The 21,072-nt window shown below is 39.0% G+C and overlaps 1 protein-coding gene across 20 annotated transcripts in view; it reads right to left on the bottom strand.

The window, feature by feature from the left end:
* The window catches only part of mtmr3 (myotubularin related protein 3), a 36,676-nt gene extending 15,604 nt beyond the window's left edge, over positions 1–21,072 (bottom strand). For 17 of the 20 annotated variants that reach the window (XR_013800394.1, XR_013800395.1, XR_013800396.1 and 14 more), the window contains exons 1-14: positions 20,931–21,072; positions 15,737–15,818; positions 15,416–15,494; positions 12,321–12,410; positions 10,886–11,002; positions 7,827–7,847; positions 7,274–7,356; positions 6,328–6,494; positions 6,006–6,102; positions 5,692–5,805; positions 3,532–3,734; positions 3,122–3,253; positions 2,927–3,038; positions 52–247 (exon numbers count right to left, since the gene is read on the bottom strand). Coding sequence is in view for 16 of the 20 variants with exons in the window: in XM_079636807.1 (XP_079492933.1) it covers positions 52–247; positions 2,927–3,038; positions 3,122–3,253; positions 3,532–3,734; positions 5,692–5,805; positions 6,006–6,102; positions 6,328–6,494; positions 7,274–7,356; positions 7,827–7,847; positions 10,886–11,002; positions 12,321–12,410; positions 15,416–15,418 (1,335 nt within the window). In the remaining 4 variants the exon portion in view is untranslated. The remainder of the gene's footprint in view (positions 1–51; positions 248–2,926; positions 3,039–3,121; positions 3,254–3,531; positions 3,735–5,691; positions 5,806–6,005; positions 6,103–6,327; positions 6,495–7,273; positions 7,357–7,826; positions 7,848–10,885; positions 11,003–12,320; positions 12,411–15,415; positions 15,495–15,736; positions 15,819–20,930) is intronic. The other 3 variants (XM_079636805.1, XM_079636799.1, XM_079636801.1) reach the window with 1 other exon arrangement.

The raw sequence follows: 21,072 nt of genomic DNA, 5'->3' as shown, positions 1-21,072 counted from the left end.
TTCAGAGTTTTAATGTTCTTCTCAGTTTGTGTTCATTACAGCAGAGCTCACCTCAATGGTGCGGTAGTACGGGTCCAGCAGGAGTTTGGCCAGCGCCGCTATCTGAGGGGTGCGATCCCAGCCGTCTGAGCAGTGCACCATTACGGGCCTGTGGTCGCGGTCCACGGCGTTCACTACGAGCAGAGACGCCTTGAGCAGGAGGGACAGATGCTGCAGCCACTTTGTGCTCTCCAGAGCAGATAGCCAGCTAAAAACACAACAAAACTCACCATTACACACTTCTAATCATTAGGGTGCTGAAAAGTGTTCAAGTGAAAAAAAGAAAGAAAAAAAAGATCAGTACCGTTTACCTATATATGGTTATAGTATACTAGGTTTCTTGCACAAAAAAGTTGAATAATATTTAGAATTAAAAAAAGCAGTTTTCCTTTCTTTAACTTTAAGACTTATAATTTGACATGCAATGCAATATGGCTGACAAACATGTGTGTATAACACAGGTGGCATATTTTCCCATATTACGTTGCTGAATACTTAGTGATGACGTAATACTAGAGTCTATAGGGCTCAACCATAAGGAATTCAGTTCAGATTTTTACTTGCCCAGCCAAAATTTTCACTGGCTTCACCACAAAAAAGTAATAAATAAATAAGTTATTGTTTTCATTGTGTTTGAAGTAGGGCTGTAGTGTAAACGATTAATCGCATCCAAAATAAAAGTTTGTGTTTACATAATATATGTGTGTATTGTGTACAATTATTTTGTATCCCGGTATATAAATACACACACATGCATGTATATATATTAAGAAAAATGTGTTATTTATATATAAAATAGTTCTATTTATATATAATATAAATTATATAAAAATAAATATGCAGTATATAAATGCAAATATTTCTCAAATATATACATACATGCATGTATGCATATTTATAAATACAAAATAATTATACACCATACACACGTATATTATGTAAACACAAACTTTTATTTTGGATGCGATTAATCGCGATTAATCGTTTACAGCCCTAGTTTGAAGTTTGAACAATGCAACCTTAATAAATAGGGTTATGACACCAATTTTCAGATTCTTGATTTCAATATTGATAACACAGCAAAACCTACTAGCCTAACATACATTTCCAGTATTATTAACGATAAGTAAAGAATCAGTAATAAATTAGAACAAATAATCAAATTATGAGCAATAGCACAAATAACCAGTGCTTTTCAGGTTTTCCAGGTAGGTCTAACAGGTACATAAATTTAATAAAGTAATCAGATTTAAAAAACTCTCCAAGATGGGCATTTTGAAAATGTCGTGTGGATTTGTTCATTTAAGTGCAAGAAGATGTGAAAGAGAATTCAAATCAGTATTTGCATCCTGTAGAGTTTTTTTTCTTTAGAGAAATTAATACTTTTATTTATCAAGGATGCATTAAATTGAACAAAAGAGTAAAGATATTTATAATGTTACAAAATATTTATATTTCAAATAAATGCGTTTCTTATTCAGTTCTATTTCTATTCATCAAAGAAGTATAAACAGCGTTTAAATCTTAATGGAAAACAATGACTAAAAAAAAATGACTAAAAAAACTTCTGTTTTCAGAAGTGTGGGAAGCAGTCAATAATCATTGTAAAAGTTTTTCAACATGCTCAAACACAGCCAAAGCAAACTGACATTAGTCAGTATCCCGAGGAGATATTCAAAAAATCGTTCCCACAAGGAACATGAATCAAAATCACCTTTAATAGGAGATCAGCTTTGTATGTACATTACTACCTCATGCAGAGACATTTACAATCAGAATAATCAAAGCAAGGAATTGGATTTTTTTCCCCTCTCAACAATTCATGTCTGTTGCCTAGAAACACAGCTCTTGGTAAGAGTTTATCATACTGACTAAAAAGAGAAAGAGAGAGAATGACAGAAAAAGAGTCACTTGGAAGACTCGCTGTTGACTTTACAACAAATGGACACGTGGAAAAGGCGCGGATGGAAAAGGAAGCAAACACGAGCCAGCGCTGGAAATCACAGGCAGATATGCTGCCAGGGAAATAACAATAGACGGGAAGAAAGTGGACCTCATGAGGAAACTAAAGCACTTCTGCATTTGTACCAAACCAATTAGCTGAAATAAAACATTTGATTCAAAGCAGAGAAGCATTTTGTTGACCAGTGTTATTTTAGTTATATACTACTATAGTATTACTTTTGGCTTTTATTTTTATATTTTCAGTTTCAAATTTAGTTTAAGTTTGAGTGATTTTGTTATTGTTTTCATTAGTTTTTTTAAGTAAATATTTTAGCTTTAGTGATTTTGTTATTGTTTTCATTAGTTTTTTAAGTAAATATTTTAGCTTTAGTAATTTTAGTACTTCAACTTTAACTTATTTTATTTCAGTTAGTTGTCAAGGCAACATTTCTAATTTTCATTTACGTTAATACATTTACGTTTATCATCTTTTTCTGCTCTATTTCAGTATTTAATTAGTTTAGTTTAGTTTTTTTTTTTTTTTTTACAATAACAACACTGATGTTGAATACATGATTAGTTAGTCCGATATAAAATAATTCTTTGTAGATAACTGGCAGGAGTTACAGGTTTATGATGTCACAGTGGACAGAAATAATGATAAACTTATATCATAAAACCTCGCACTCAAAGTAGGTCTGTCTTGAAAAGTTTATATGTTAAAAATATCAATATCACTATTTTGATTTTCATTACGTTTTTCCTCCCGACAAAGATTAAGAGGGTAATTTTTAGTAGGCCTTAGATTTTGAGATAGATTAATTAATTGGAACATTTTGACAGTACTGAAGAAAAAAAACATATATATCCCTAAAAGGTCTAAATAGATAAATAAACAAAGGGACACACTGCAACCACAGCAGATGTTCCCTGGAAGACTTACTTGGCTGGATCGGGCATTTGTGTGCAGAGGAAGCGCAGAGCCTGGAAACTCTTGCGGATGGAATGGATGTTGGCCATACCCATGAACACCACCTCACAGTTAGGGTAGTACTCTACAGGGGAGAGCAACACACCATTAATGAGGACGGTATCTTGTTTTATTGTGCTTGTTAAAAGAGCATCTATGAGACAGTACCTGGGCATTCACACCCTCCACCTTTGGCTCTGTTGGCTACGGCAGCAGCGTATGACCTGGCGTCCAGGATCAGAAGCTTTCGAGGTTGGATGGCTAGTGTCTCCACCTCTGAGCTGTTAGTCATGGATGAGTCTATAGAAAGAGACGAGTTTTGATGTAAAATAAACATGTATGCATAATACATGCATAAGTCACACAATAATCAATGTACGAACAAAGAAATTTAAGATGTTAGTTCATTGGAAATTCCTCTGGAATACTTCATTCCAATTGGTTAACAGCAGCATATGTTATGGTGCTATGATCACCCTTTATCAGCCAATCAAATTTGACAGCCGAAATCATCTGCTTTATAATTTGAATTAGGCCAAGTGTCTATGGCTTAAATAAGAACAGTATTCAGTTCTGACCGAAGTCCACATCTGAGAGGTCAGCTCCGTTAGTGTACTCCCGGGACAAGGAGCCATTGGAGACACCTTTACAGGTGCTGCTGTCCACGGCACAGGCTCGGGCGATGGACTGCACCAGGTGCTCATCATCTGCATTCCTCCAGCCCCACCAGCTGACCTCAGGCTGCCCACAGCGAGCGATCACTGCCCCTGTGCTCTGGTGCCTGGGAACGAGAGGTGAAAGACCTGGACTATTAACCTAGGCAGTGCTGTCATTGTTAAAGGTATACTTCACCGATTAGCATTAAGCTTTGTATCAGTAGAAACCCGGTTGTATTTTGGAATGACCGTGCTTCCCTCCCTCATGTCCCCCTGAGGCGAGAGATTTCTGTATTGTGTGTCTGGAAAAAAAACTCAGATGACGCAAAAATCGTAATTTAGCGTCATCATCTGAGGCTTTAGATCAGGGATAGGCAACTCCGGTCCTGGAGGGCCACTGTCCTGCAGAGTTTATCTCCAACCCTAATTAAACACACCTGAACTAGGCAATCAATGTTTTCAGGATTACTAGAATAGATACAGGCAGGTGAGTTGTTATCAGGGCTGAAGCTAAACTCTGCAGGACAGTGGCCCTCCAGGACCGGAGTTGCCTATGCCTGCTTTAGATGATAGGAGTAGGAGCTAGTTCTGCACATTTTCAACCCGCCCTTAGGTTTTTTTCACAAAACGGATATAAATCCGATCAGTATTTAAATAGGTTTTTATTAACTAAATCAGCACGGAGACTCACGATAAAACGGCGTCTTTTCAGTTTCAGGTCAACTTGTAGTAGCCTAGTTTGTATAATTTCTTCCAACACTGCCCTCTGTAACCGGTAGGCCAGGCCTCGTAGGGCAGCGAAGCAAGTGCATTCTGGGAGTTGTTGTCTTTCATCCACATGAGACAAAAATAAATGTCTTTTCTCAGTCAAGAAGGCACCAACTTCTAAAATAATTTCTAATTTCTACTACATAAATGACCCAATTTAAATACACATTCATCTTCCAGCGGTGAAATATCCCTTTAACCAAAACTAAAAATTAGGGCTGTCCGTTAAACGCGTTATTAACGGCGTTAACGCAAACCCATGTTAACGGCGTAAAAATTTTTATCGCGAGATTAACGCCTAGCAAACTTTGTTGGTTTTTTTCACATGCTTTTGCAGCAACTATAACGTTATTAAAACTACAACGCCACACCGGATCTAGCTAGACCAGAAACAAAACAGAACAACAGCACGCCGCACACACTTGTTTGGGCTTGTGAGCCGCCGAAGAGTGGACGAGAAGCGCAGCGCCGAGCCGCGTCTAGGACAACTGAGCGCGTCTAGCACATCGGACGCGCACTTTCTCCGTTTATGGCCAGCAATAAAAACGCAGAATGGCGCCGCCGGTGTGTGTACATTCATAGAGAATAATGTGTTCGGATTTTAAATACGCGGCGCTGCGCTTCTCGTCCGGCGTGCGACTGCGATCCTCTTTAACGTTACGTTTTGAGTGGATGAATGATGAGCGCGAGACGCCGAAATGGATGCCAATAAGATTCTGAATGGAAAGTTTACTTTTAAAAAGTTGCCAAATGGGTTAGTTGACAAGAACAAAGTGATCTGTGTGTTTTGTCGTTGTGAACTGAGCTATCATCGCAGCACGTCCAGTCTAAATACCACTTGATGGCCAAGCACACACACACACACACACACAGCTGATGCGATCTCAGCACACTCGTCACTATCAGTAACGTTACCTCGTCAGTATTTCTGTCTCCCTTTTATTGATGGACAGAGTTACATTGTGTGAGACATTATTTGCTCCAAGTGAGAATGTCAGTGTGGAATTGAACAGTATATGCCAATCTTGTTTTCAATAAAAAACATTTGCACAAAGCAAGCTGATCCACTTTTCCATGTTGATAAGAGCATTAAAATAAAAAAAATAAAAAAATAATGGGACAAAAAGAAATCAAGAGACATTTAGAATAGATAAAAATGTGCGATTAATCGCGAGTTAACTATGACATTAATGTGATTAATCGCGATTAAATATTTTAATCGTTTGACAGCCCTACTAAAAATATAAAGATTTGTCACTAGGTTTAGGAGCAGTTTTCATTCTCCATGCTTACGAACAGATGTGGCTGACTGACCTATAAACCACGGCCGGAAACCTCTTCCAGGAGCGGAAGGCCGCCACGTTCTCCAGCTCCTTATCAGTAATCCAGGCTGGCACCAGCAGCATTTGAGGGTAGCTGGAACACAACCTGGTAGTGCCAGGGGGCAAGTAGAGGGCACTGTGATCAGATCAGGGCATCACACTGACTGATGCCTGTCTAAAGTCATCTAATCTTGTGCGCGGCTCCTGAACAGACCCACTGAGCGCAGCAGGACAGGGTTGAGTGTCCAGGACTGCTTAGATGTTTTTAAACTCAGAGTGTAATGAGTTTGAAAGAGAAACACTCACTTGTACTTGTTGTTGATCTCAGATACTCTCCAGGCGTTCTGAGTGTCGAAGCCCATCCGCTCCACCTCGTTATGGAAGCGGGACGTCACATGATCACCTGAAAGATAGAGGCAAGTGAGAGGTTGAGATGAATTCTGAAGGTAAGGAGGAAGAGGATTTCAAAGGAAGAACTAGTTACAGGACTGGACAAATTTAGTGATGTTCTTTGTTTATCTTTTAAAGATATTCAAGTGTATCTTGTTTGTGGACTCACTAGGTGTTAAAATAAAATATAGAGATAAAACTATTTGTGAGACATCTAAGCACACAGGTTAAATAGTACCTGGCCGACAGAGATCTCCATGCTGCTCCTTCTCTCCTGTGTACAGATCCACACACCACGCGTGGAAGGCAAAAGAAAACAGCTCCTCTATCCGGGACGGTGGACGGACCACCGCGCTCAGCCTCTTCAGCCACTCCTGACACTGCTCAAATGTTGAAAACTGACACCTGTCAAAACACACATTAGATCTACTGCATCAGAGGGACACAGGGAAACAGAGTCAAAGAGAGGCAGAAAGACAGACTGGGCTGACCTGGATTATTGGTTGTAAAAATTGTATTACATTTTTAACAGTCACAATAATAGTCAAAGACATTCTGCTTAAAAATAACACTAACAATGATACGTTTTCATAGAAAACGAGAATAGATAAACAGATCATGATTCTCCCACGAATGTAAATATACATCTAAACAAAATAACATGCAATTTACTACAGGTGAATGAACACCAGTGGGCGGGGCCTGTGATGCGCTGAAGTATAACTATTCATCGATGTCTGGCTCTGGAGGCAGGCTTATGCAAATGTGTTTGCCAGTGTGACATCACAGGTCACCCAATATCAAAACAAGCTGTTTTTTGTGGTGGTTGATTAAATTTGTTTATAATTATAAAACCTGCAGAATGTTTTAATTGTACAAAGATCTCTTCTATGTTAAAAGATCAAGGCAAATGTCATCACCCCTTTAATGATTATTCGTGCAGCTCAGATAGATAGAGAGGGATGGGTGGATGGATGGGTGGGTGGGTGGATGGATGGGTGGGTGGGTGGGTGGATGGATGGATGGATGGATGGATGGATGGATGGATGGATGGATGGATGGATGGATGGATGGATGGATGGATGGATGGATGGATGGATGGATGGATGGATGGATGGATGGATGGATGGATGGATGGATGGATGGATGGATGGATGGATGGATGGATGGATGGATAGACTCACCTGACGACCTTGCAGTCTTTGCAGGTAATGTGCAGTTGAAACATTTCCCGACATTCTACACTTTCTATCAGCTGCAGGGGAACCTGAAAGAGAGAGAGAGACAGAATAGACATTCAGACATTATTTTTCCATTACTGGCACTGTGAGTCTCAGCACACCACACGGAGCGACTAAACCGGAAGTCACCATTAACCCAACCAATGCTAATGATTAAATCAACCTGCTGAATCAACCACACTGAAAGTTTAGACGGGCTTAGAGTTTACAAACACGGTTAGTGATTAGCGTCTGCAGCTTATCTCAGACAATCTCATTCTTTGTTCTGCAGCTCAAGTGTTGAACGGCCTGCATGCCAATCAGCTTCAATCAAGTATGTGTGTTTACGTGTGTGGACAGCATTGCAACTGTGCGTTTAAAAACGCAGTTCCCCTTTAAGCTCTGGAACTTGCGCGTGATCACACGTTTATTGCATGCAAGTCACATCTGACCACGGCTCTCAAAACTGCAGCTCGCAACATCATGCATACAAACAGACCGTTCTGTGGTTACTTACTGACACCTCACACGAACAATTCTGTTCACAGAGAAAGAAAAAGAGAGGGAAGACAGAATCACGAGGTGGACGTGTACACTGCGAGTTTTGGCTCATCTGTGATACACACATTCCTGGGCTGCGGTTAAATTCCACTGAACTAATCTGACCACACTCAAACATTCCTAGGGCGCTTGTTAAAGGGTCAGAGAACACTAAAACACATTTGTGAGATATGAACTGATCCATATTATGGATGGCAAACTAGTCATTAAGGAGGTTAACTACTAAGATTATTTTTTTTTTCTCCAAAAAGGTCTCTCTAAATTGAACCCCTAAATACAGTAGCACCAGAACTACAGCCATTAAAACTGTGTTGGTAACAAAGTCAGGCATGTGATCAGCTATGGCCAAAAAAACGGATTCATGATATATTGGCTGCGTCTGAAAGCTGAAAAATGCTGCCTCTGCAGGCAGGATACAGTGCACATCCGAATCTAGTGATCGTGTCACATCCTGTCTCCTTCATACCTTCATCTGATCAGTTTTTGAAGGCAGCACAGATGTATCCTTTGCTGCCTTTGATACCCCATAATCTTGTTCCATTCTATAACAGTTGAGCTAAAAAAATAAATATCATATTAAAGTTGCGTTTGGTGGTCGGATTGTGTGCAAATGTAAGTTTTTGACCAACTTTTTCCACTTTTGATGTCATTTCAAGTGATAAATTATTGCATACTAATTCAATATTTGTTTGGTTATAACCAAAGCTCGCTCTATTTTGTTGTAGATCATTAAACCATTTTGATGCCTCAGAAGTCTAAATCACTTCCGAAATCACTTTCGTGAAGTACCTTCGTGTGCAAACCTTCTTGAATATATAAATATATACCAGCATTTGGTAGTTTGTTTGTAGTAATTTTTTTATAATATTTTTATCGTTTAACAGTCACATAAAACAGTTTATTTTCCTCCTCAGATTAACGCAATTCATGTTGGTCGTCATACCTAGCTTGGAAAATATGGAAACATGCATAAATACTGTATAAATACAGAAAATCATCCTATTACTATCAGACTTCGAAAACTTTGCTCTAAGCAATGTTCCTGTTATTACACACAATTCATAAGGCATGCCAAGTTCAACTTTAAAAAACATGTCTCAAGAATCCTGCACTCTGAAAAAAAAAAAAACATTTCTCAAGACTCCTGCACTCTGGGGGGGAAAAAGACACTTTAACAGTAACAACAGTAATCACATTCTCTCAATCTCCTTCCTCTTTCAAGTCCCAACACTGTACAACAGCTTAGTTGCCTCACTGGTCTGTAGTCACACACTTACAGTGTCAAACACACACATCACTCTCTCTTCTCACGCACAACACACTCCCTCTTTCACAGGCACACAGAGTGCGTCACACTCATTTACTCTGGTGAATAAGTGACTGTCACAGATATCAACTGATGAATCAGCACTGAGCTGATCACCCACAAGCCACAAACAAACACAGACTAATCGCATTTAAACAATTCAAATTTAACAGTATCTGAGTGAGGTCCAGTGTTAATTTTGATAATTATTTTGTCTCTCAGTTGTAGCGCACTTACAATTAAAACTCTGCAGGAAAGAGTCCAGAACAGAAAACATTTAAGGGATAATGTGCAGCCAGACCGCCATTATTGCAAAATGAACCGCAACAAAGATCAGGACCCTAATGCAAAACAGTTTGGAGTGGAGTGTATGCAAAAAATTATTGAAATTATATTAGTGGGACATAAATTACACACTTAATCTTCAATATAAGCACTTAAAAAAAAAAAAAGTAAAAAAAAAAAAAAAGTGGCTATACATTTCTGCTTTTAAACCACCCAGTACACAGTCCCCATAGTCTGCCATTGTAAGTGCATTACTGTAAATGTAATTTGCATGCATTTTTACAATCTTTTGACAGAATGCCAGATAATATTCTGCATTCAACCCAAAATATTCCTTCTCCCATCTTGTGGACCATTCCAGCAGTCGTTCAGGAACAGGCAGCTCTGTGTGCTACACTGGAATGAGGAGGTTTCTGAATCATGACTGCTGGTCTATGAGGGGTATAGCAGAGCAGATTATTAGTATGTAACCAAAACCTTAATATAGTGCCATGTTGAAAGCATGGGGGTGGACAATCCCAATCAAAAAGCCACCGCAACCATGGCAACAGACCCAGGAAGAAACTGTGAAAGAGAACAGCTAATAAAGACAGATCTGCTCAATACACATACAGGGTGATGGCAGCCACTAGCCAGTGTTAAGAGCGCCTGATGTAACTGTGGCTCTCTGTCCCTAAATACCCTTCACAACATCTGTAGGCTCTAAATATAGCAGCATGGCATGCACCACATAAAAGTATCTTTCAGTGACCACTGGGCTGGCTAGATTATACGCCATACATCCACTTCAGCACAACAGACCACAATAGAGTTTCACTCAGGAAACTCTGAGCTGAGGGAGAAAGAATAAAAGTCACATTGCAAAAAAAAGAAAGAAAAAAAGGCATATAATATATTTCCGCATACTAATATGACCCAGATTGAATTGAGTCGATTTTGGTGTGATTTTCGCTATTCACACTGTAAAATATACACTAAACATGTTGCATGAGGAGAAAAATATATATACGTGGGCCACATTCAAGTTCCGAAGTCAGGTGTACTTTTAAAACCAGCTGAATTAAAAGAAGACCAAATGAGAAAATGCCTGAAATGCAAACATTGCTCAGTTTAGTTTGATTTGGTTAAAATGCAATATATCTGTTTATTCCACTTCAACTGCTTAGAAATGTAAACTGTTCATTGCTGCTCGTTTCATTATCTCTGCCAAGTAGGTTTTAGTATATTCTGTGAAGAACAAAGAGCTCATACATTTGTGTTTAACAAACTTTGGCAACAACAGCTCAGTAAAAGTTAAAAACTCATATCCTTAGCTACAGACTATTAAAACCTATATTGGCAGTTCAAGTAGATCTGGTTAATATAAAGCACATTTGTAAAGAGTTGAAAAAATAAATAAATAAATAAATAAATCACACACTCACATTAACAACCGACTCTTTAAACTTGATGTGCAGGCGGTAGCTGGACATGGCGATGACGGCATCTTCCGCTCTGCCCACGTACTCCGTAAACTCTCCATGCAGCTCTGGGAAGGGCACCTACAGCAGATGATAATATCAGAAACATATATCCAACATGTTCAAAGAAGACCAGTGCAATTATTTAGGCATTTCCAAATTAACACTATCAGCAGAAAAATACCATTCATGAGTCTTCCTGTCAGGGGTGCTGGAAACAAAGGCTGCTTTGAAACCTAGTGAGCTCTCTCGCTTTCTACTGTCTACATATCATCAAAACAGAAATTGTACCTCATAATTAAATGATGTGTGACACGTATCGTTTTATATCTTGTATAAAAATCTTCACAGTGCTTGATGCAATGCATTCTAAGAGATGCAAGTAATGCAGTCTTCGGTTTTGAACAAAACAAGATCATTTTGCTGCCTACTATTTTGGGAAAGGCTACACACGGCAAGCACATTTATGATGCCTAAAAATGTTGCCTAGGTAGACAGCTCAGTAGTTTTTGAAAGCGGGCTTAAAGGTGAAGAATGTGCAGTAGTGTCTGCGATACGTTGCGCCTCCCCAAACTCAATCACAGCTCTTACGGGTACTTGTGAAGGCATGTCTCAACAGGTATGTGAGAAAAAAGTAGGCTATTTTCAATAAAAGGTCCAATATATTAGGTATACTTTTATCTGTGTTGCTATGCATCATAAGCAAGCAATTGAGTAGGCTAATAACACTCTGTCCAGAGTAACCGCGAACGTCTCGCTTATAACAAACCCACCCAATGTATCTGCACCGGGGGCATTTTTTTAAGCACATGCAAAAAATATTTGAGGCTATTGAGGCACATCAAAGTAAACCTTATAAATTGGAACATTTGTCTTTCTGGATGAGTGCATGATAATGATGTAGTGAATCCATTGTAGCGCATTGATTCGCAATGCCCCGTTTGCTTTTGCGTGTTCATGATCCGTTTAATCTTTGAAGATCTAAATGCAGCAAAATTTGTCTTGCACTCCTGTAACCAAAACAAAATGTGTTTTTCCCATGTAATGCATCAGCCAAGGACCCACAGTGGATAAACACCCTCTGGCTCCGCCTGCTACAGTAGCCACGCCCCCAAACTCTCGCTATAGGTTGAACTGGAAAGAGATTGACGGACCTGAGCGGACCGCTCTCAATGTTCTGATGGTCCCTGAGGGGCTCAATGTTTACACTTTTGGGGGAGATAAATCCATGAATGGCATACTAATAGTAGTCAATGAACAACAAACTGGGTGGGAGAATGTTTTTTTTTGTTTTTGAATTTCCCCTCTTGGTCAGAATCAAATAATAGTTACATTAACGGTCCCACTACACCCTAATAAACATAATTCATCTTGGCAGTGGTCTTGATCCCCCGCTTACCTGAAGATCATCTTCCTCCAGGATGGGGGGCTTGCGAGGGAAGATCTGATTGGCCTGGATGCACTCCAGACTCTGCTGCCCCTCCTCCTCCTGTCAAGCAGAATATGGATAAGAAATGAACCGCATTACACTCTGTTGTGAATTACCATCAAGAATAATGCAGCTAAAAAGTGAAAAATAAATATATATACATATAATTTATATTATATACTTCAGATATATCTGGCAGGGAAATGTGCCACATGCCATTAAAAATCTATGCAATATAATGCACAGAATAACAATGGTTCTAAAAAAGGAGACATTTTCTTTATGCAAAATACAATTTATATACATTATTTTTAAAAATATATAATAATATAATAAATTACAAACCCATATAAATGATACATTTACATTTATTATTTTTTTCTGATGTGAGACGGACAGGTTTTCATTATTCACTCCACTTCACATAATTTATGTTCTGCTGCACCAATACAAGAGTGTGTGAGAGCGTCTTTATCAAAGGCTAAATATTTGACATCACGCATTATAAATGTACAAACTCCTTTTCCAGCTTTATCACTCCCGGGGGCCAAAAGCCAAACTGTTATACGGATAAAACATTGTTCATGACTAAACCTCTGATTAAATGAGTGATTATCTAAGCTACACTGGGGACAGAGTGATCACAGCATTACCTAAACCAATACCATTTTTGGCTGGGCTTCAGAGCAGCAAAACATTTGAAATGGCAAACGGAGAGTTTGCCAGGACTTCCTGCTCTGAGGTCACTTCAGCTATTTCTGATACAACAGGCACTCCTGTAACCGATACAGTAGCCGGCTTTACTTAAGACTCTCAACGAGTAGAGTTATAGTAAATCATGGCTACTACTATCACTCACACAGACACTTTAACATGCAATGCCAGTGAAAGGTTTGGACACATCTGCTTACTTAGAATAATAATAGTCATCAAAACGAACTAACACAAATGAAATTATGGGAATTATGTAGAAACCAAAAACATTAAACAAATAAAAACGGCAAATTTACATATTATTAAAGTTGTGTGCTGCGTTCAGCACAAGCTTCATGATTCATGACAGCGATGTGCAGGGCTAAAGTCATTCCATTCACTTCTGTATGCAGGAATGAGAGGCTACGGCCCGCGGTGGCCTTGAGAGTTCAGATTGGCAGAGAATGTTTGGACTCAGTTTCCACAAATAGGAGAGACTCTGTGAGAGAGGGCAGCTGTGTCGCCATGTTGTCTAGCTCAAACACGGGAGTCCTCAAGACGGAGTGATCTGGTTGTGCCATAAAACGCTGCCTAGTCAAAGACTGGATGAGATAATGCACAGAGGAGGTGTGGTTTTGTATAAACCATGTACCCTCTTTCTATCTGTTTAATGTTCTCTAATCTATCTATCTATCTATCTATCTATCTATCTATCTATCTATCTATCTATCTATCTATCTATCTATCTATCTATCTATCTGTGTGTATTTGCTGGATCAGCAGCATTGGCGTCTGTGTGTAATGCTGACAATGGCCCTCAGCACGGCTCAGTAAACACACTAGAGGGGCCGGGGCGGCTCATTGTGGGCACAGGGAAAGAACCAGACAGAGAATTACAGGGCACAAACGGGCAGAATAGCAAACAAACAATAATGTGCATAACTCATTAAGAATGTGTAAACAAACACATCAATCAGAATTCGCACATAGACCGAAGGCATTTGTTAAACTGTCCTGACACCAAGCAAACAAGAAAATGAGGTACACTTTTCTGAACACAGACATATACAGATTAAAACACAAACATCACAGTGAATGATGTCTCTGCTCTGGTTTCTCTCAACATGAAAGGTTCATAATAAAGATTATATTCCAGTTACATTGATTTTACCTTGTTGTTAGTTATGACATGCTAGCCTGGTCCCAGAGTCTCGTACATTTAATTCGTACAGAGAGTCTGGCCACTCTCCATTGACAAGCGTTAACTTCCTCGTAGGCGGGTACTCTGTTAAAGTTTAAAACTATTGGATCTGCCCAGAGCCACTCTGGATCTGCCATAACCAATCGCTAACGTTTAGTCGTGACGAAACTTCAACTCAAACTAGCGTACGAGCTCAACGTCATCGTTCTCAGCCACTCCCTCTGTTCGCTGATTGGACCGGTACAAAATTGGCCGGAGAAAACACGCGAATATACTGCAAACCCAGACGACATAATGAAGGAAAATTTTAATTGAGCGGAAGTACATAGGAGGGCGGAGCCAGGCTAATGACATGCATCAAAGTGGATAAAATCCCTTAAAAATAAATCACTGTAAAATCACTATTACATTCAGAACTCGTGTGACTTGTGCGTCAATAAAATGGCTGCAAGAGCAATATGATATAAAACACAAATGTTCATTCTGTGGAAATTGCAGTTAATTGCAAGAGACAACTTCTCACGTTGAGCACACAAATGCGTTTTCTAAATATTTATCAGAAAAACACTGAAACTCAAAGGGGGCTGACAAGCGTCTCACGTCATCACGCATTCAGAAAATTTAAAGGGACCGCGATCCCTGAACAGTCATGAAGAAACACACTAAGAACAAAGTGCTGCGTTTATAATCAACAGTGTATAGAACTACGCTTAACAACAAAGGTGAATTATGTATGTCACATTCACTACAATTCATTCATAATAAAAACTGTAGGCTGTTTACAGTTGCCAAGCAACTAATAGAATGTGTATTAATATTAAAATCAATTGCTGGTCACAGATGATGCGTATATCATCTCTCTTAATGCATCTAACAGCTGTGAACGCATGTTATCCCATCAGAATTTAAAGCCGGAACTGTTTTATAATGAGCAGAACACACTGATGACACTAGCACACATCTATCCATTCATCCAGTCTGTCTGTCTAAAGAGGGCATTGATCTGCACTGAGACAGCAGTCAGGACGGGACTTTGACACTGTCTGAGTGGCGTTCATTTCAGCTGATTAAAAGCCTGAGAAATCAATGAGCAGTTTCCGATTCAGCGTTTGAACCAGTGCCTGGGAGTCACGCGCTGGGAAAGAGAGAGATGTTGGTGGTGTTTGTTTACCATAGCCCCGGTGAAGGAGTGCGGGTGCAACACTGTCGTGACTTCAACCACTCGTCAGCTCTTTCTCGCAGACTTCAGTCTGAGTGAAGAAAAAAAAAAAAAATTATCGTAAAGATTTACTTTTTACTTTTAATTTGTTTACCACTTTCCAAAATAACAATGTCATGTAATAATTAGTTTAGTAATTACTTAGCAATAATGGATTTGGTTAAAATTATTGTTTATCTGTTTGGGAAATACACATACAAACAGTCAAAATGCAATATAAACTAGGCTATATTAACCAAGCCATAATTCAAAAGACACACAATTGGATCTTACCAAACTCTTAAAAACAACGAGGTGAGGTTTGTTTTGGACGATCCCACGCTGGTACCGTCACTCAGTGTTATGACATTGAAACCTATGGAAAGAGGAGAAAAAAGACTTTAATGTCTATTCCAAACAAACATTGCATAACATCTCTGACAATACAGCTTTTTACACTTTTTACACCAGGTACTCTGTGGGCAAAGGTGCAGTGAAGCTTGCATTACACAGCCATTTATGTACATGAGTCAATATACTCATCAGGAACAGAAGGTTTATTGCAGATTATTTCAGGCATAATCACAACTGATAAATTCAAAGGCTTTTCAAATGATATAGTGCATCACTTATTTACCTGCAAAAAACATTTTTAATTTATTATAGGAGATCACCAGCATATGGATGAGGAGATCAAAACTACACAGTACACAGACATAAAAAAGCTACAAAACGTATTATTTCAATAAACTGTAACTAATTTCTGATACAGCAGATTAATACAGTATATTGCAGACCTAAATGGACAACTTAGAAAGGGTTTTGATATTTTGATAATAACTTTATTTTTTATTGGCAAGGTTGACATTTGCATGGAATTGCAAGTATCAAAGTTTGCTTGGAAGAAAACAAGCAAAACACTGCGACAAGCACAAACCCCCCAGTACTGTAGTTCATATACTGTACCTAAAATACACATGAAAAACACCATTATGTCATTTATTTCTCTTCTCTGGAGGCGCATCAACCGACAACACCAACCGGTTTTTACTATCCTTCCTATGAAAGCTATCTGTGAAGCTCTGCTAAAAGATGCATAAAGAATGAGCTGATGCTGTTCCACAGAAGACAACAAAACCTAAATTGTCATAGACTAAACAGAGCAGCAGTAAAGCGTGTCATGATTTCAGTGACCGGTCTGTCTCCTGAGAGTCATGTGAAGTGAGTTTAGTTGGTTCATGGCCAGAGGGCAACAGCATCCATTCGCAAAAACATTCAAACACACGCTTCCAGTGGAGGCCACATTGAAGCCGTCTGGAAACTACTGATAAAACATATCTCGAACAGGCAAACGCTCATGTTTACTACAGCTGAGGGGTCTGTCTTCAATCTGATTGGCCCTAATGACTGACTTGCAATGTGGGATCATATGAGTACATGCATTGCAAACTGTTCAATATGAAAAAGTCTGTTAGTTTTGTGCAGTGCCAAACCATTTTCATACTGGTCTGTATCCAATAAGCAACTTTCAGGCAGTGTTGGGTATTCAGAAACAACGGCTTTCTGGAGAATTCTCCACTTTCTTTTAGGTCACCTGACTGCAGGTGGACAGAAGAATCATTCAGTATTTTTCTTTGCATCTCAGGTGTCACTCTTACTGTCCCAAAGGTCAATCTGCATTGTGTGTTCTCATTCCTGAACCACCGTTGGGACTGATTCAGTTTCATTTTACTAAAACACCAACCGACGACTGCCTCATGCTACTCCTCCTCACTGTCCCTGGTCAAAGGGCACATTCATGGATGGCACATGTTTATATTTTGCTGTCATTATTTTCACTAGAAACAATCATTCCAATTTCTAAGAATGTGTTATAAGTGAACATAAACACATTTATCATTTGACTGGAACTGGAAAAAAATTTACGAAAAAAACTTTTTTTTTGTTGCCATCTATAAAATAATAGCATTTTTTAGTGCCATTATTTTGCGGCACACAGCCGTTTTATCAAACTTTAATAAAGTATGATTTAATTTACAGTGGTGCTGGAGATTCAGCAACGGTGGGAAATAAACAAAGCTTGCAAGACAAATATAAAATAGCTCCAATCAGTATTTGGACACTTATTAGTTCATCCAAAAATGTTGTTCCAATCCTGTAAAACTTTCGTTCATCATTGGAACACAAATTAAGATTTTTTTTGTTTGTTTGTTTTTTTAATCTGAGCGCTGGATCACTCCTCCATAAGCTTCTATTAATTTAAACTTGCCGGCCCAGAAAGTTAAAATAGTCCAAGTGGATCATAAAAATTATAACAAACAAAGGCTTGAAATATCTCACTTTGCATGTAATGAGTCTAAATAATATATTAGCTTCACCTTTTAAGTTGAATTACTGAAATAAATGAACGTTGGCACGATATTCTCATTTTTCGAGTTTCACCTGTACATCGAGCTGTCACTGAGTTCTGACACATCACATCACATGAGTTCTGACACATCACTGTCCTTCCACTGAATACCTTTCACAACTGTCTTGATAACGTCGGGTGTGTAAAATCTTTGAAGTGATGCGCATGAGAGCAGAACGTTGATGAATATCTAGAGTGACGTAAAAGTAGGGTGACCAGATTTCTCACGGGACAGGAAAAAGAACAAAGAATCAAATCACAAACATATAGGACAAATAAGAGCTAAATTCACTCAGTTTTCCAGGTACAGTAGGTTTATTTAACATGTCATGAATACATTTATTTAACATCATTTGTTGTTTGATTGATTAACATTAATGACACAGACATGTTCATTTTCCAGCTCCCCTAGAGTTTACCGTTTTCGAATCCATTCAGCCGATCTCCGGGTCTGGTGCTAGCACTTTTAGCATAGCTTAGCATAGATCATTGAATCTGATTAGACCGTTAGCATCTCTCTCAAAAAAATGACCAAAGAGTTTCAATATTTTTCTTCGGTAGTAACATCGTGTACTAAGACCGACAGAAAATAAAAAGTTGTGATTTTCTAGGCCAATATGATTAGGACCTATACTCTCATGCCGGCGTAATAATCAAGGAACATTGAATCCGATTAGACCGTTAGCATCTCTCTCTCAAAAAAAAAGACCAAAATGGCCTTAATTAATCGATAACAAATTGTGACAGATGGTAATATTGTTCTCCGAAATATACTATAACGAGATTGACTACCTTTGTAGCTATTCTATGCTTTTATACAATCACCCAGCAGAGACAATTTAGGAAAGAAGAAATACGAGAAAAAACATGCTTTTTTTCACAATAAGTCGGGAAACCTGGGAAAAAACGGGACGTCTGGTCACCCAAAGTCCTAAATGAATTCCTATATGACTGTTCAGACTGCGGTCGCATTGCAAAACATCGGTCCTGTGTCGGATTTAGGAGAACATAACACCCTGGACCACAAAACCAGTCACATGGGTAATTTTTTTTTTTAAATTGAGATTTATACATCACATGAAAGCTGAATAAATAAGCTTTCCATTGATGTATGGTTATGACAATATTTGGCCGAGATACAACTATTGAAAATCTGGAATCTGAGGGTGCAAAAAAATCGAAACATTGAGAAAATCTCCTTTAAAGTTGTGCATTTATGTTCACGATTGTGCCGCATTCACTCACAAAAATACATGTTTTATATATTTACAGTAGGAAATTTACTAAATATATTGGAATGTGATCTTTACCTAATATCCTAATGATTTTGGGTATAAAAGAAAAATCGATAATTTTGAACCATACATTGAATGTATTGTTGGCTATTGATATACCCGTGCGACTCGTGACTGGTTTTGTGATCCAGGAACACATATGGAAGTGGCACAAATTTGCATTTAAAAGATGAATTTCCATGTGATTTGTGCTGTTCACACTGACTGTCATGAGAAAAACAGATCCGAGTCACATGTGAGCAAAAAAATCGGATTTGTGCCACATTTACCTGAACGTAGCCTTAGTGGAACAAGTCCAAAGACCAAATCGGCAAAGACATTAAAAGACTTCAAAACTGATGAAGAAAAGTGAAAGCTTCTGCAGCTTACGGCATTTTTTCGGATGGCGTAATTGTCCAAATGCTTTATTTGTGGGTATGCAGTGCTCTAAACAAACAACAGACACAGATGTTTATTATTATGTCTCAGCATTGCTGGAGTTCATTCATAAACTCAACCACTCGCCCTCCTGCCACACTGGTTTACTATTGATCGCTCAAACAGGCTCAAGACACACAGTCAGTGACGTGCAAACACACAATCATTTGGGTTTTATCTACCGCCGAGTTAGGAAGTCATGCATTTGCACTTATTCAGCAGGTTGAGTTAACCTTTAACCAATGCATTTTATCCCAAAGTCACACCATGAGTCAGTCAGATTGACCACACATGAGAAACCCAACACCAAAACAAGAGCAGGACAGCCAAAGGATCATCTAGCAGTCCAACACCACGCGGGTCTGACAGAAACAAACACACCCAACACATGCCTCTCTACAGATGAAGATTCCCTTCAAAATACCTTAGTTACCGCAGTAAAACTGTGTCTACTGGGTATTGGATGCAACAGAAGTAAAAGTCCCATTCATTCTGCGGGAAAATATGGTCTCCCCATGCCAATTACAGTAAAACTGTCTACAGCACAAATATTATAAAGGCTTCATGCTCTGTTTGAATGAGACATCATCATCTATTAAATGAGTATTATTAATATGTTACAGAGAAACATAAAGCATAATTTTCATGACGCCATAGTAATCATAGTCTCCACCTAACGTTAAATACCATAATTATTAGAGGTATTGTTCCAAGTGTGAAGTCATGATAATTACAGGATCTCCTCCAAAAAGCGAAGCTTTCAGAACTTGTACTGTAGTAACAACAACTGTAGTATATGTTATTATGCTGATAACATGGCAGTTATTGTTACAAAAGTAACAAAAATGAACTGAAAATAATGCCTTATGATGCTTTGTTTTTTATAATAGTCATTATACCATGGCACCCATTAGTTATCGCCTCACTACTACAGTAAATGGTGTGTATAATTTGCTTTTCCTTGGCAATCGTGGCAGTTTTATAGCAATACCAATTGCATAAAGCTGGTTACCATGGTGAACTGTTGTAAGGCGCTCGCGCTCGATCTGTCAGTCAGTCGCGCGGCGGCTGTTTCACTGACTGGAGCTCGAGCGAAGTAACCGACAAAAACTGAGCTAAAAGGCCGCATTTCTACCCCAGTCAGGGGTCAAATGTATATCAAACCAACTAAATAGCACAACCGTCTAAACCACGGTGATTTTTTTACAGCTCATGTGAAGCATTTATTAAATGTATCCTCAGCCGAGGCCCGTTTCGGCATCTGTTGTTGTTGTTGTCGAGAGCAGAGGGCGGACCCCTCAGATAAGGCCTCAAAACACGGCGAAAAACACCCGCATCTCGGGTTAAAACGACACAGCTCACTCACCTGAGGGCAGCCTGCGAGGCAGAGCGGGTATACGCTTTCTTCCGAGTCGCAGGAGATGAGATTAACGATGAAGAAATCGACAAATTGCACCTCGTAGCCATTTGCAGAGTCGGCCCGTCCCACTGTGGAATCCCGTCGTCAT

The sequence above is a fragment of the Phoxinus phoxinus genome (genome assembly GCF_949152265.1).
Source record: "Phoxinus phoxinus genome assembly, chromosome: 15".
Classification (NCBI taxonomy): Eukaryota; Metazoa; Chordata; class Actinopteri; order Cypriniformes; family Leuciscidae; genus Phoxinus; species Phoxinus phoxinus.
The sequence above is the reverse complement of the archived record's forward strand: the minus strand, read 5'-3'. Positions and strand labels throughout refer to the sequence as shown.